Below are 16,813 nucleotides of genomic sequence, written 5' to 3'. Positions count from 1 at the left end.
AATATCCTTGGCCCACAATGCCCCACTAAATAATCCGAAGGGTGTCGCGAAGACGACAATTTCCTTACCTTTCTTTCGTGGACGAAAAAAGACACTTCGCTTCGTCCGTTGCGCATGAAACGAAACATGAGGGTAGTGTTTATCAATTAGAATAGGTATCATGCACGAAGGAATGGCGAAAAGGTACTATGCTCGAGCGCTGGTCGTCGTCTTGTTTGTCAATTTTGAGTCCCATTGAGAATTTTCTTCTCCAGACCTCTCAAATTTCCCGCGGTTGCAAATAAAAGTGCAACTTCTACACACTTTGTAGACGACTTTTTTGAATTTGGCGCACGGACTGAAGTAGATGACTGTACAATCGTCATGCACTGAAGTAGACGTAGACGTGAAGTCCTTTGTTTGCACGTGACTATCCTCGTGATCTCTTCGAGTCGTTCGACACGAATCGACAGGACACTGAGGACAGGCGTCCTCTACTCTAGTACTAGCTCTAGCTTGCCTTGGTTCCACACGATTTCAGGATCAGCTCGTCCACTCTTCGACTTTCCTTTTGAAGTTTTGTACAGGCTGTCCGCATGTCCGTCATGTCAGCAGCTCCCACAGTCACAGGTACTAGGTAGCTAGCTGAGCTTGACTTTCTGCCTGTGACTCCGCGTCTTGACATTATGGACTCTTGACATTACCGATACTTAGGAAACAGGATTCCGTTCTTGTACTTACTTACGAATTTGTAGTTTCGGTGGCGTACGCGCCTACAGTAAGCCCATAGCAAGTGTTTTCTTGTCGAGGCACGCATGGTGTTCTTCTAGTTTAGGATTGGCCCATATTGGATGCGATGGAGTGCTGTGTTAGCTGGTTGTTGCTTGCCGCTTGCCTTTTTGGGGTAGTGTTTTCTGGCGACCCCGAGGAAAACCTTGACGCAGTAAGTGATACGTAACTCGACTGGGAATGGTTGTTTTGAGCGATTCCTGTGTGTGGGTGTGTACACGTGTGGAGACTAACACTTTTGCCATGTATTGTTGCACAGACAGTTGCATTTTCAAAGGACTTGGCTGATAAGCTATCTTACTTGTAGCCGCGTCTAAAATTGATGTACATGATCTGGGGAAAGTGATTACTAGTATTGATGGATTTGTGCACGCCTGGTTGATTGCGTGTACCACCAATGAACTATCTACGTGCACCGCGTGTAATGACTACCGACTTGTGTCTAAAATGAGTAGATCTACTGGCTGTGCGAAGCATGTACTCGAGAGTCAAGACCTCTCTGAGTGGGTAAACAGTCAACACAACGACAACAGCAGAACGACTTTCAAGGTCTCACTTATTACTATTACTAGTACACTGTACAGTACTACTATGTCCCATGAATGCATGATTTGCACAGCACCACCACCATGACCACGGTACGGCCATGATGCGGTGGGTGCGTACACATCGGGGTGTGTGCTCCTGGCACTTGATCATGGACAGTTTGTAGTTCAGTACTGGCTGACTGTACTCCAGGAGGTGTAACAGGGGTGTGTGCTTGTCATGGCTAAAAAGAGTATCATGACATGAACATGTGTTACATGATGATGCACAAAAAAACCCTGTCCCTGCAAAGTGCAAGGCTGCAGTACAGTCAGTGATCACAAAACATCACATCTTACAAGTACTACAGATTACCAGACCTTTGTTTCACCACATCGCCTCAGCTCTGTGCTGCTTGGTATACTACAGTACTGGTGGGTGCTGAAGCACTGGAGGGTCAGCGTCGTAGCGGTCTTCGGCACCTGACATTACTGTAGTCATGTACAGTTGTGAGTTGTGACCAAAGATATCCGGCCCACGTGCCGAAAGCAGCGCCAAGGCTCATGCCCCCCCCCCCCCCCCCCAGGGCCCTCGGGTCGGTCTTGGTACGTGCATGATGTATTTGAAATTGGACACGCGGCGCTACTTCTGCCATGGTCAGAATTCGGAAGAAAACATACAAAGTGGAAGAACAGAGAAAGAACAAAAATGAAAGCAGGTACAGGATAAGTAGCATAACACACACATGTACATGTAGTGACTAACACCAAGAGTACATAACCCCCCAGAGTGTGCAACTCCCACATACCCTGCTGTCCCGACAGAATTTCAAGTTGACGTCATTATTTATGACGCAATGCTCCTTGCACCAGTGATTTACAACATGTGTACGGGTGTCAACGCATCACACGTTTTTCTTTGCAATAATTTGTACAGGATCAGATAGGCTTTGGTTCACCACAGGTTCCGGATTCGTCTGATAATCCGTGTGCAGTGCGCATTGCATCATCAAAATGACGTCAACTTGAAATTCTGTTGGGACAGCACCCATAGTGGAGTTGCACACTCTGGGGGGGGGGGGGGGGGGGGGGGTATGTACTCTTGCTAACACTCATGCGGGCAATGTTTTTTTTCGCAAATCTGCATCGCAAAAATGCTTCCGTGAATCCCGCACTTAAGCAAAATTAATGTGTGTGTGTGTTTTGTATGTGCACATGTTTGTGTGTGTGTGTGTGTGTGTGTGTGTGTGTGTGTGTGTGCATGTCTTCTGATGCACCGCTCTGCAGTGTGGCATTGTGCAGTACCATGGGTACCCGTGTGAGAAGCACTTTGTCGTGACGGACGATGGATATATCCTGCAGATGCAGCGAATTCCCTACGGCAAGAAGAACCATACCAAGCCAGGTAACTTACCAGATGGCTGTGTTAGCTAGTGGCCCCCCACTCTGAGTACACCATCAGCTTGTCCTTTGTCCACGTGTAGAGCTCAGTGTTTGCACTGCAGTAAAAACCCGTCAAGGTGACCACTCGGCTAAGGTGACCACCTGACTGACAGGACCAATACTACCAGGACCAAGTGGTGTTATTCTGTTATTTCGCGTCAACTGACCCTGGACAAGGGGACCACCTGTATAGTGTATACAGGTCTACCCTCGTTAGTACGACATCGGTTACAAGACAAACCTCATTAGTAGACAACGACGCCTGAAACGTGTACACTCACGTCCGCATAGTAGATAATACTCGCTATGAGACGAACAGTTTGAAATCCGCCGGGTTGACTACTAACGAGGGTGTAGACCTGTACAGGGACCACATCTTGAAGGTCCATTGAGAGCGGCCGCCTTAGACAGGAGTAGTTAGTAAAATACCGACTCCCTGGTTGGTAGGTACGCCATAGAGGATGCACGTTGAATTGTCTGCGTGAAATTAATCACATTTTTCTTCTGCACTGCAACCCGTGTCATGTCGTACATTTCTGCCCTGGTCTGTTGGAACTGGCACGTCCCACTGCAATCTGAATAGAATCTGTGGACAGACTCAACACCTGGGGTAGCGCATTTGCTTGTTTATTTTAAGTTGTCATTAAAGGAATCCGACCTCGACTTAGCGAGTGCTGCACCAATTTGCACCCAGAACTTGTAAATGTCACGCTGTTGTGCTGGGGTGCAGGGTTGGGTGGCGACAACCCTAGCAGTAAGCTGATATATGAGCCGTCAGATGCAAAAAGGTACCTTATGACGTTTTGCTCGCAGTTGAGAAAATCGCGTTCGAAAAAGTATTTTCTGTGAATATGTGATCGATAGTCCGGATAGTTTCCAAGGTAACTCGGTGATGAATTGAGATTTTTGGACCTGGTTTTTTGCACGACACTCTCCTGACCAGGTTGTATCTGAAACAATCGTTAACTCGATTTGGCCAAAAATGTCATAAGGTACCTTTTTGCATCTGACGGCTCATATGTGAAGCTGAACCCATTTGTCACCTGGTTTGTATTGTGAAGTGGAGTAGCAGCTAATGTGTGCTGGTGTTGTACAGTGTGTAGTGTATGGCCTGGTCTGGTCTGGTCTGGCACAGCTGTGATGCTATTGGTACTAAGTAACAGGTGAGGATGATAGCACATGGGTGCTGCTCCTACTACCTGGAGTGCAAGGTTATCGCTTCAAAATTAGTTTATGTCTATCTTTGCCCTGTGCAATCATTTGCTCACTCTCTCCTCGCTATGGGTACTTGAAGATCGAACTTTTGGCAGAAACCTCTGCTGTAGTAGCAGTAAGTTCACTTTGCCGTTTGGCTTCCTCTCGACGTTGTCGGGCATGGTCGTTTGCTGTGCTTCCACCCGGCGCTGGTACCGGTACTGGTTGGCCAGAAATTCCACTAGTCGCAGCAGTGGCTGTCAACACAAGCCAAACACCGGTCTCGTTGGAGGAGACCTCTCTTCATTAGCCCGACAATAGGGTTGACAGCCCGGCTGCAATAGTGTGGAGCTTGTGTGCCTGCCTCTTGCACACGATTCAGGGCTTCGAGGATAGAAGCCGTTTTCCTGACGAGTCAAAGTCAAGGCATGGCGTTTGTAACAATACACTTACTCTGAATCAGATGGAGGAAAGAACAGCAAGGTATGCATGTAGCTGGCTGAATTAATAGAATGACCACTGTTGCGGATGTGTGCGTGTTTTTTTGTGCATGTGTGCGTGCGCGTGTGTTTCTATATTTGTTCCCCTGCGAGCAGTCCCTGGTGTAACCAAGCCAGCTATGTATCTACAGCATGGTCTCCTGGCTGCAAGTACCAACTGGGTGGCAAACCTGGTCAACGAGAGCTTTGGTTTCCTGCTGGCTGATGCTGGCTATGATGTGTGGATGGGTAATGTGCGGGGCAATACCTACGGACACAATCACACCAAGCTCAGCCCCAAATCCAAGGCCTTCTGGAAGTTCTCGTAAGATCTCTACCCACCTGCCAATTTTGGCAGTGAGCAAGTACAAGTGTGTGTGTGTGTGTGTGTGTGTGTGCGTGCGTGCGTGCGTGTGTGTGTGTGTGTGTGTGTGTGTGTGTCTGTGTGTCAGCTAGTTCGGTTAGTGGGTACACTTATGCCTGATTGTGTTGGATCTGTTGCCAACAGGTTTGGCTGCTTGAAGGTGTATTGTTGTATCTGCCACCTTTGTTGGTTTCAGGGTTCATATACGCTGTACTTTCTATGTGAAGTATACATACCTGTTAACCATGGGCTGCTTCTTGCTGTGTAATCAATGGTGCTAGTGACGCTTATCAGATCCACTCTGATTTAGCCACCCACACTAGTAGCAAGTATTGCATTCACTGGGGGCAGGGGTAACTGCAGTTGGATCCCGGGACGGATACCCTGATGCCGTCACACTTGTACTGTACACTACAGGCATGTCATTGTGTACTGTGCAGGCATGTCATAACGTACTGTGGAGGCATGTCATAACATACTGTGGAGGCATGTCATTATGTCTCTGGATGGTCCTATACTCTCAATATATTCAGCCATTCAGTTCAGAGTAAGCTTATCTCTCAAGATATGTGAACAATTATCTGCTGTCTGGAGATTGACTGATGTGTCTACTATGCGTTTGTGTGCTGTATGTGTGTGCGTGCGTGCATGCATGCATGAGTGTGGTGCGTGCATGTGTGTTGTGCATGTGTGTTGTGCATGTGTGTTGTGCATGTGTGTTGTGCATGTGTGCCTGCACAACACGGTGGCGGCGGTGCTTGTTATCATGTACATGTATTAGATTTGATGAAATGATTCGTTATGACGTGCCCGCCATGATAACCCACATCCTGCGTACCACTGGCCTAGAGCAGATCTATTACACTGGCCACTCACAGGGCACTATGGTTATGTTTGCTGGCCTGTCTCGCAACAAGACCCTGGCAACCCAGGTAGGTCTGACCTGCTGCTGCTTGAAAGCAGCCACTAGCTTCCTGCAGTTTATTTCTGGAAAATAAATGTGCACTATATCAATGTGTATGAACTGGATGAGAACCATGAACTGTGAACCGATCATGATCTGTGTGTGTGTGTGCGTGCGTGCGTGTGTGTGTGCCTGTGTGTGTGCCTGTGTGCGTGTGTTGTCTCTCTCTCACACTCTCTCTCTCTCTCTCTCACTCACATATACGCACACGCACACACACATACATACTTTCATACATACATACATACAGTCAACTTCGCTAATAACGACAATTCGCGAATAACGACAGAATTTCCATGCCCAGAGCAAAGTCCATTCTACCTGTATACGTATAACGACACTTCGCGAATAAGGATACTTTTCTGATGCCCCACCGAGTGTCGTTATACGCAAAGTTGACTGTACATTCATTCATACACATATACCGCCAACCTCTACTCTACCTTTCTACTTCTGTGTGCGTGCGTACGTGTTGTTGTAGGTCAAGGCCTTCTTTGCTCTGGCACCTGTAACTACACTCGGTCACATCGGTGGAGCGTTTAAAGAGCTCAGCTACATTGCCCCAGAGATCATCGTAAGATCACTTTTGCTATTTTGTCAAGTTTGAGCAAAGGACTCCTGTGCATGGCTTATTCTGCTCTCTGCTATGGACTGTGTGTGTGTGTGTGTGTGTGTGTGTGTGTGTGTGTGTGTGTGTGTGTGCGTGTGTGTGTGTGTGTGTACGCACGCACATGCGTGTGTTGTTGTACTGTTTATGATGAGTCTGTCATCTACACACACCATCTATACCCAGTTGTCATGGGAAGTATCAGTATGATATGTGGTAATTGCATGTTACTCAGTACTTCACTTCTCTCACTGTGGTGTGTAATGTTGAAAGACAGTTTCGGAGTTGGTCGGACATGGCCAGACGCAGACGCCTTGGTTTGGGGAGAACATGTTCACAGCTATACAGCGCACGCTTGTTTTTTACTGGAACACCATGCGGCTTATCGAGGTCAATATTCCCCCATTGTGTGTGTGCACGTGCATGTGCGTGTGTTTGTGTGTGCATGTGTGGGTTCATAGCTAGGACACCATGCTGCTTATAAGGTCAGCATTCCCGTCTTCTGTGTGCATTATCTTAAGCTGCGTTCCCAACTGGCGCGTGGACACGGTACGCTTGCGGTTCATGCGTGCCCAAACGCTCGCTCAGGCTTTCACAAAAAAAACAGCAATTCGACTCGTATTTAGGGCGTGCGACGCCTTCGAGTACTAATGTTTTGACCCCGCCAGTCAAAGTAACTGGCATGTACGCTGGTACGCGCCTGATACGCGCTGAAAATTCCAACATGTTGGAATTTCCATTTCGGTGCGTTTCCGTACGCATGTGTAGTATATGTTGGAATTTCCATTTCGGTGCGTTTCCGTACGCATGTGTAGTATCCCTGCCCGACCAATACGGAAGTAGTACGGAACTAATACGGAGCTTTGCCTGATGTATAGTTAGTGTATCTCCGTATGTAAGCGTACGGCGTCTGCTGCATAAAAGCTGCTGCGCATTTCTGTTTAGATGAGATTTTGATAATAACGAGCTATTCAACCTCCAAGTGTGCACCGGAGAGAAACTCATTTATGTGCCGCTTCTTCTTTCACTAATAATTATATCCCAGGTGTGTACCTGAGAGAAGAGAAGAATAAAACGAACTCTTGTTGATTACACCGCGCCTACCACTCGGCTACCTGTTACACATGTACGCATGGCGCCCCAAAAGCCAGCAAAAATGCGCACAAACGCGTTGTTTCACGCGTTCCCCTGCCAGTTGTGAACACAGCTTAAGTCCTGACCTGTTGGATGTTCATACCAATATGTATGTATGTGTGTGGTGTGTGTGTGTGTGTGTTGTGCTCTGGCTGTTTCTGTGCCTGCGTGGCAGGACATCGTAAACCTTTTTGGAGACGGGGAGTTCCTGCCATCCTCTCACTTTGTGCGCTTTCTGGCGCAGAATTTCTGTGACACTCAGCTAGCGGAGGTGTGTGAGAACATCCTCTTCGTGATTGCTGGCTATGACAAGGCTGGTATGAACGAGGTAATGCTTGCAGTGAACGTTTTATGCAATCCCCCTGGCACACACACACACACACACACACACACACACACACACACACACACACACACACACACACACACAGACGTGCACACATGTGTATCATGCAGACTGGACAGCATTTCTCTACATCCACTCCCCACCTGAGGGCACCCAGGACAACACATTTAGCCAGAAAGATTTGAATTCTTTTCATCCCCCTCCCCCCCCCCCCCCCCCGACATGATCAATCATTCCAGTGGTTTATATAGTGTCCATTATTATTTCGCCCCTCCCCCTTCTATCTTGTGTTTTAGCATGGTGTATTGTGTAAGGGACACCCAGTATACGTATGGACCAAACGTCTCTTGTGACCACCCCATAGTATCCCATAGTTCATAGATTGTCGGTCTGCACACTGGGTGCATCCTCCGGTGAAGGTTGTTAGTCGGTTTAGACAAGTGGTCGTTGTAGAAAGATTGAAGTGTTTGCTCAGACATGGTTTGGGGCCTGAATTGACAGCTCTCTAAAGGACAGGCGACCATTTTTACTGCTGTGTCATCTCCTCTCTCTGACTGTTTGTTGTTGTCGTCGTCGCTGTTGTTGTTGATGTTTCTGCAGACAAGACTGCCTGTGTACACATCACATTGTCCAGCTGGTACATCTGTGCAGAACATAGCACATTTCGCACAGGTAATACAACCCACTGCACTACTTGTCTGTATGTACCGTATTTCCCGGAGTATAAGCTGCACTTTGAACACTCAAAATTCACCCAAAGAAAGGTGTGCGGCTTATACACCGATGGTCAAATTAACGGTAATAAATACCGTAAAGTCTTGTATAAAAGCCGCGGCTTCTGTGACTTTCTTGGTGAAATTTTGCAGGCTTCTATATGAGACAGGCTTCTATACAAGACAGGTATTTCTATGCATGTCAACACTAAAGCCAGGCTTTGTCTGTGATTTGATGGGCCCAAAATTGCGGCTTCTATTCAAGTGCGGCTTATACAAGACTTTACGGTAGGATATCGGATAGATGTCTGTATTTTAGGGGTGAAAGTTGGCACTGAGATCCCGAGTTCGAGTACTCTGATTTTTACCGATCGAATGTTCGAGTATTCTTGATATCCTAAAAATCGCACACCAACCGCCTCAAAAATCACACGATACAACCCTGATCGAACCGATTGGCAGTTCTTTTCTCGGGTGTATTGGTTGGTGGGTCATTTGGGCTCTCTCTACTCGTGAAAAAATGTTCAAAAACACAGTCTGCACATCAATATCTGCTGACTGCTGGTCTGAAACTGTAGACTTCTGTGGTAAATGTATGTACCATGTATGAGCGAGTACTCTGATTTATTCCGAGTTCGAAAAATCCAAACGAGTATTTGAATACAGGTCGTCCCCCGTTAATACGAGTCCGGTTAGTACATAAACCCCGTTAGTACATAAGAAATCTCAAGTCCCGGACGAAACGTGGTCACTTCCATACAAATTTTGTCGGTTAGTACATGATTCGTTAGTACATAAACCCCGTTAGTACATAACATTTCTCCGTACCCGCATGCCACCTACCTCAATAGTACATAATTTGTTGGTCTTTTGGCCTTCCAGTGGAGGCACGTCGTGTTCTAGTTTCTACTTGTGGACGCAATTAGCTCAGAAATCAGAGCGCACATCACAAACTGACAAAGCACTGTTTTTTTCCGAGTGACTGTCCAGGCGCGGCTGGGCATGTATCATTTAAACTGTAGAATCTTCGCTGACTGTGACCGTTATAACATAATTTTTTTGTTATATCGAGGGAATCAAGAATATCTCGCTCCCTAGTCATGGCAGCAAGAAACACTCAGAAAAGTTGAAAAAAGTGAAAAATTCTAGTATAGAAGCAAGTTATGTACACTTTCGTTTAGTACATAAACCCCGTTAATACATAACATTTGTCAAGTCCCAGAGATTATGTATTAACGAGGGACGACCTGTATTCGGTATAATTGTTTCACCCCTACTGTATTTCGTGGCAAAAAATGGGGGGGGGGTAGTGTGCGGCTTATACTCGGGAGAATACGGTACTTACACAGAGGTCATAATGGCCAGTTGCAACTCGCAGTTTCATGCAAGGGCATGTACTTACATGTGCTGCTGCTGCACTGTTATCATGAGAACATTCATTGTACGTCATGTATCCATGTATCCATGTAGTCATGTACATGCATACCTATGCATGTGACACCCTGCAATGGCCCTGCACACATCCTTTCGTGCAGGGCATTTCTGCTCAGCTAATACTATATTTTAGAGAGTACAGTAAAACCTGTAATGGCGACCACTCGACCATGGCGACCACTTTTCCTTGTCACGGATGCATTCACATTCAAAACAGCTCGGATAAGGCGACCACCCACCCACGAGCGCGTTGCATCCTGCAACGATTAATCTCTGACGTAACGATTACTTGATTGATAAAAAATTATCGATCGCTTACCGAGCAATTGGTATAATCGTTTCAGCCCTAAAAAATTCTAAATCCAACCTGGATGGCGTCATGAGCTTTTCTGGTGGTTTCTGACATGATCATCAAGCGCTGTATCTTCAGGGCGTTTTGTCGGCCTCGGCCATTGTTGCTGGCGTCGTTCAAGGCAATTATGGTGTTGCGTTCTTGGCTCATTTCATGACTCTGTCTCTGTTTGTCTGTCTGTCTTTGTGTGTGTGTGTGTGTGTGTGTGTGTGTGTGTGTGTGTGTGTGTGTGTGTGTGTGTGTGTGTGTGTGTGTGTGTGTGTGTGTGTGTGTGTCTTCTGTGTCTTCTGTGTCTTCTGTGTCTTCTGTGTCTTCTGTGTCTTCTGTGTCTTCTGTGTCTTCTGTGTCTTTTGTGTCTTCTGTGTCTTCTGTGTCTTCTGTGTCTTCTGTGTCTTCTGTGTCTTCTGTGTCTTCTGTGTCTTCTGTGTCTTCTGTGTCTTCTGTGTCTTCTGTGTTCTCCTGTAGCTTATACGAAGTAACCTCTTTCAAATGTACAACTACCCAACGAAAGAAGAAAATATTGAGCACTATGGCCAGGTAAGAATACAGCTGTGTTTGGATACCCTGCAAGTGTGTGTGTGTGTGTGTGTGTGTGTGTGTGTGTGTGTGTGTGTGTGTGTGTGTGTGTGTGTGTGTGTGTGTTGCCAGCTAGTTAGGTTGGTAGGTACACTTATGCCTGATTGTGTTGGGTCTGTTGCCAACTGGCTCGGCTGCTTGAAGGTGTAATGTTGTACCTGCCACCTTTGTTGGTTCCAGGGTTCATATACTTTCTATTTGAAGTATACATACCTGTTAACCATGGACTGCTTCTGGCTAGATTAACTCTTGTGTAATCAATGGTGCTAGTGAAGCTTTTATCAGATCCACTCTGATTTAGCCACTCACACTAGTAGCAACTATTACCTTCACTGGGGGCAGGGGTAACTGCAGTTGGATCCCGGGACGGATACCTGATGCCGTCAATCCTTTTTCTGCACCTTGTCCTCACCCACTTAGTGAGGTGTGGTGAGCCCATAAGTGGGATCATTTTCAAGTCCACCCAGAGTTTTGGGGATTTCAGGGGGTGTCGGCCGTTGGGCGGTTCAATAACCAATTGAGTCATCTTTCCAAGATTCCTTTTGAGTCTCTCTCCCCTCTCCCGGGGGGACTCACGTGACCAGTTTTGGCAGTGAGCAACAAGTACAGTACAGTGTGTGTGTGTGTATGTGTGTGAGCGCGTGCACAGCAGGGGCGTAGCAGCCGAGGGTCCAGGAACCCATACAGGGCACGCGCCTGCAGGTGCTTGATAGTACTTGATAGGCACATGCTAGCCAGTGAGGTGGTGGGTGGCATGTGTAAGCACGCCTGCCTTTTTGCCGTCAGGAATGAAGTAGGTGATTGACTGTGTTGTGTTGCTTGCACTCTGTTGTCACGTGTGTGTGGTGTGTGTGGTGTGTGTGCCGTCATCACAACCAGGCTACACCGCCACTCTACCCAATCGAGGCCATCACTAACCCTATCTACATTTTCAGCGGCGGAAAAGACATCCTTGCAGACCCGACCGACGTTGCGTCACTCAAGCCCAGATTGCAGAACTTGAAGGGATCCGTCTACATTCCACCATTCGAGCACCTGGACTTTGTCTGGGGTCTACAGGCAGCTGATCTCGTCTACAAACCAATTATTAAAATTCTGGCCGAGATGGAAGGACGCTGAAATACACACGATTACAAATCTTTTGTTTACTTTCTTCTTCCTCTTTTCTCTGGGTGGAATGGACTACGATAATCACAGGGAGTGTGACACGTCCCCAGCTACCACAGTCACATAATAATATACTCATACTATCTCGAAAACGGATTTTATAGGTGATTTTTGTTTTACTTTCTAATGGTTTCTACCCTGTAAGGGATATTTTCCCCGATTTCTTCCTTTTCCTCTTAAGCGGCTGAGTGCATACAAAATAGAAGATTAATTATCTTTGTATATAGAGGTTTGTTTTTTTCCAGTTCAAACTATTAAATTTTGTCATATTTAAGTTTCCAAGTAGGGTGTTTACTAGGTTTTTGTTACTTGAAAAAATCGTTCATATAGATTTCCAGCGTTTTTCGTTATCATTTCTTGGTGGTGACTCAGTCGGGACTTGCGAATACTTTCTGTTGATTGTGCACGGCTCTACTAAAAGTTAAAAACATAAATGTCATATTAACTGCGAAAAAGACAGCGAGCTTTGCATGAGGGCAAATCACGTTAACCCTTTGTCCTTTTGCCCAAAATGTATGTGAGGGGTACCTGCTTCAACAAATCCACTCACCATTCCCAAGCAGCTGATATTTTGTATGTACACTTTATGTTTTCCTGAAAGCTTATGCTAATTGTGAACTAAAAATGCAGTTTGGGTTGAGTTCCTCAGATAGGCGTGGCTAAACAAAAGTATCAAAAATGATTTTTTGGCAAAAATCGGCAAAATTCAAAGTTCAAGTTCTTTCCTATGTATAATAATGTGCAATTTGTACAAGTATGACCTGGAGTAGCACCTCTGGCATGTTGGGCAAACACGGAGCATTAGCCAGAGGAGTGCCAGTGGCGACATGCTCGACATTGCGGCCCCGTGCGGCTACTCTCCTCTGCGCGGCTGTCGACCATGAGTTTGACGGCGCGCAGGTGACGGAGATCTAGACCTCTCTGGGATCGGACTACGCTCCCGCTCCACGTGCTGCGGCATTCTAGCTGACCCTGCTGCTCCACGACGGGTAAGACACGGCGGTGGTACACTCTCTTCACCACGCGAGTGCTGTTCCGCCGATCCTGCGCTCAAACGGAACGGTCGACATGTCCGACAGTTGGGTCGACGGTTACGACATCATAATCCGCGTCGTCATCTAAATCAGAATCAACACCTTCTACTAAGGCTTCGTCCAGTTTGTTCTCTTCATCAGAGGACATAGGATTGTCGCTTGGGTCACTCCAGCTATCCTCAAACAAGCGCTTCATCTGCATCAAGCGACCTGCGTGCTGCCATGTCGGAAGTCACGGCGCAAGCAAACTTCGACTTTGATTTCCTGAATTTTTTCAAATGGCAACTAGCCCCAGCGACCCGTGTATCATCCTCTACATAGCATAGGCTGTGTGCACGTGAATTTTCATGTGGATCGGGTGATCCGCGTAGCTTCCAGGTCGCTTTGAACATGCATGGGTTGAACCGTACACAGGTGTACGGTTCAAGTATGGGCGAAAGGACAAAGGGTTAATGATCCTAAGCAGAAAAAGTGCTGCTCCACACTGCCAAGCTGGGGTGAGGGAGCGTAATACTGCAACTCCGCTATCCAGCTGTCGGAAGTGGTTCACATCCATCATTGCGCCCAGCTCACAATGGCCACCACGGCTATGTCCGTCCACAGGATTCGGAACACTGCACAATCCATCGACAGGATTCGGGACATGGCACAGTTCCTCCACAGGAATCGGGACACAGCACAGACTTTCATGCACAAGCCTTGGATCTGAGAATACACTCGGCAAACACCAGGCACAACATACCAGTAGCCATGTGCAAATACACCCAGCACGATTGCCAGCCATGCTCACACCACGGGTGTGGGAATATAGCCAGACACAGAGACAGCGTCTATCCATGCAATGATACTACACTAGTATGTCCCCTTGGACTTGATGATTCAGGCAAAATGCACAGCGCATCTCGATATGAGAATAGAGCGTGATGCTGCCTCACAGGGATAAGCAGCATCACAGCAGTGTACACACGTACTTACAACACCACAGCAGTGTAAACAGACTGACAACTCTATACAGAACCCATCACCACACGGCAGAGTGAGTGCACAACTATGCCAGAAGTTGCGATAAAAAAAACAACCAAATCATACAAATATGTACAAAAGAACATAGGGAGAAAAAACAATACATACATATGAACAAGGAATATACAAGACGATGCGAAAGCTGAGTGCCCAAAGGCGTTATTATAGACAGAAGAGATAAAATAAATGTACAAACGAGAGCGAGAGAGAGAGAGAGAGAGAGAGAGAGAGAGAGAGAGAGAGAGAGAGAGAGAGAGAGAGAGAGAGAGAGAGAGAGAGAGAGAGAGAGAGAGAGAGAGAGAGAGAGAGAGAGAGAGAGAGAGAGAGAGAGAGAGAGAGAGAGAGAGAGAGAGAGAGAGAGAGAGAGAGAGAGAGAGAGAGAGAGAGAGAGAGAGAGAGAGAGAGAGAGAGAGAGAGAGAGAGAGGTAGGACACTATGTACAGACACTTACATCCACATTCACACCGGCATATTGGCTTAGTGGCATGCTGGCAGTTGTTCCATAGCACATGCCACCAACATTCTAGCAGCTATGCTACGAAGAGTTCAGCCTGGACTTGCAGAGTACCATGGTGACATTATCGCCAGCAGATTACACAAGACAACATACCTTGCGTGTTATACCTTGTATGTCATTCCTACTGCTGTTACTGCTAAGAGCCGTGAGCTGAGTAGCCTGCTTGCCAGCCAAACTCAACTGTTGTCCTGTGCTGGTTTCAGGCAGGTCTGCTGCTGCTGCTGCTCGTTTAGATGTCTTTGTCATCAGGGTGGTAGAGCTCACTCAATAGACGGTAGACGTAGGACGGGGCATTGCCACCACTGCAGCAGCAGCAATGTCAAACAAACACCCCCCCCCCCCCACACACACACGCGCATATGCACACACACACACACGCATATGCACACACACACACACACACACACACACACACACACACACACACACACACACACACACACACACACACACACACACACACACACACACACACACACACACACACACACACACACACACACACACACACACACACACACACACACACACACACACACACACACACACACACACACACACACACACACACACACACACACACACACACACACACACACACACACACACACACACACACACACACACACACACACACACACACACACACACACACACACACACACACACACACACACACACACACACACACACACACACACACACACACACACACACACACACACACACACACACACACACACACACACACACACACACACACACACACACACACACACACACACACACACACACACACACACACACACACACACACACGAGAACACATACACACGCGGGCACACGCACACATTCATGCTATAGTCAACACTGGACCTTCTGGCATTAGAGGTTCCGCACAACGTAATTACGTTAGTAAAAAAAGTAATCGATCTACGGAAAGTTTTATGTAAACTGCATGCGGATCCGTGTTCCATCATAATTACCGTATTTCCCCGATTATAGGTCGCACCTTTTTACACTAAAAATCAAGGGTAAAAAAGGGGGTGCTACTTACAATCGAGCATGACTTACTACCGTACTGGCAATATATGTTGCCGCGTAACGCGTAACGCAGGGGGGGTGCGGCGTAACGCGCGACCAGGCTAGTGCGACAAATTTTCGTTGCGTTCGTAACGCGCGTCCGGCGGGGTGCGGCGATCTTTTCATTGCAGTTTGCAAAAAATGATGCGGCAATAGCAAAAAAATGATGCGGCAATAGCAAAAAAAGTGATGCGGCAATAGCAAAAAAAGGACTGCGGCAATATAGAAACCTGTGTAACGGCTCCTGTGCGACTTTGCATGTAACGCCCTGCGTGCGGCAAACATGTGCCAATGTAACGCTTCATGGCCTCACTGCGGCAACATATATTGCCAGTACGGTACTCAATAGATCAAAACAATATTGCTCAAACCTGGAAATGGGGGTGCGACTTATAATCGAGTGCGACCTATAATCGGGGAAATACGGTATGTAGTTTTCGAATCATGTAGCTGCCCTTGGCAACTCCAAACGCGACATTGTACCACCTAGGGAGACAGTCGTAAATGTATACCCCAATCCACTTACGGAGCACCTTCATTAGTAGAGCTGCATTTACGTACTCTACGTAGACAACATTCCGTAAGTGGAGCGCAAACTCGCGAATTCACGGGTTTCCCCGCCCCCTTAAGGCGAGACCAAAATAAAATCGAGATTCCCGGGCAGGACCCATGTGAAATTGGTGCGGGCGGGCGAATTTTTATTTTTTTTATTTTTTCCCATGTATGTACATGACTAGGGGCATGTTCGATTGGTAAGGATCGGGATCGGGATCCAGATCTCAGATCCCTCGGATCCTTCAGATTCAACTGAACACTTTATTTTGGACCTTGACTGTTGCCATGTTGAAAATGGCGCTCACAAGGCACCCAAAAGGGTGAACGTCGTACTCATCCCGTGTGTCGTACAAAAAGTCAACAAGCTCTATCTCCATCCACGCGTGCGTACTACAATGTGTACAAAAATGATTTTTACCAGCCATATACGCACAAAGGTCACATTTGGATCCGTTGGATCCGGTCAACCCTGCTCCCCGAGGAGGGTTGACCGGATCCAAATCCGAAGGATCCGGATCCGGATCCGACCAATCGAA

The 16,813-nt window shown here is 47.1% G+C and overlaps 2 protein-coding genes across 2 annotated transcripts in view; one reads left to right on the top strand and one right to left on the bottom strand.

Annotated features, from left to right (window-relative positions):
* The first annotated feature begins 531 nt into the window (after positions 1-531).
* Positions 532-12,453, top strand: LOC135829684 (gastric triacylglycerol lipase-like). The gene is made up of 9 exons (XM_065342074.1): positions 532-922; positions 2,580-2,697; positions 4,526-4,733; positions 5,554-5,704; positions 6,218-6,310; positions 7,653-7,805; positions 8,424-8,495; positions 10,788-10,859; positions 11,778-12,453. Exons 1-9 carry the CDS (start codon positions 836-838, stop codon positions 12,015-12,017), a joined length of 1,194 nt encoding a protein of 397 aa, XP_065198146.1. The 5' UTR covers positions 532-835; the 3' UTR covers positions 12,018-12,453.
* Positions 12,454-14,001: 1,548 nt separating this feature from the next.
* LOC135829195 (translation initiation factor eIF2B subunit beta-like) overlaps positions 14,002-16,813 on the bottom strand; it is a 28,845-nt gene continuing 26,033 nt past the window's right edge. Inside the window, exon 15 of the mRNA XM_065341601.1 lies at positions 14,002-14,941. Within this exon, the coding sequence (XP_065197673.1) occupies positions 14,869-14,941 (73 nt within the window). The 3' untranslated portion in view covers positions 14,002-14,868. The remainder of the gene's footprint in view (positions 14,942-16,813) is intronic.

This window comes from Sycon ciliatum, chromosome 13, assembly GCF_964019385.1.
Source record: "Sycon ciliatum chromosome 13, ocSycCili1.1, whole genome shotgun sequence".
Lineage (NCBI taxonomy): Eukaryota > Metazoa > Porifera > Calcarea > Leucosolenida > Sycettidae > Sycon > Sycon ciliatum.
Note: the sequence above shows the minus strand (reverse complement) of the source record. Positions and strands in the feature narration are given on the sequence as shown.

What these genes read in the sequence shown, in the direction of transcription:
- LOC135829684 (XM_065342074.1), top strand. Translation starts at nt 836, where the DNA reads ATGGAGTGCTGTGTTAGCTGGTTGTTGCTTGCCGCTTGCCTTTTTGGG. An exon ending in ACAAGGCTGGTATGAACGAG is followed by an intron (nt 7,806 to 8,423) that starts GTAATGCTTGCA and finishes ATGTTTCTGCAG; the next exon opens with ACAAGACTGCCTGTGTACAC. An exon ending in ATATTGAGCACTATGGCCAG is followed by an intron (nt 10,860 to 11,777) that starts GTAAGAATACAG and finishes CATCACAACCAG; the next exon opens with GCTACACCGCCACTCTACCC.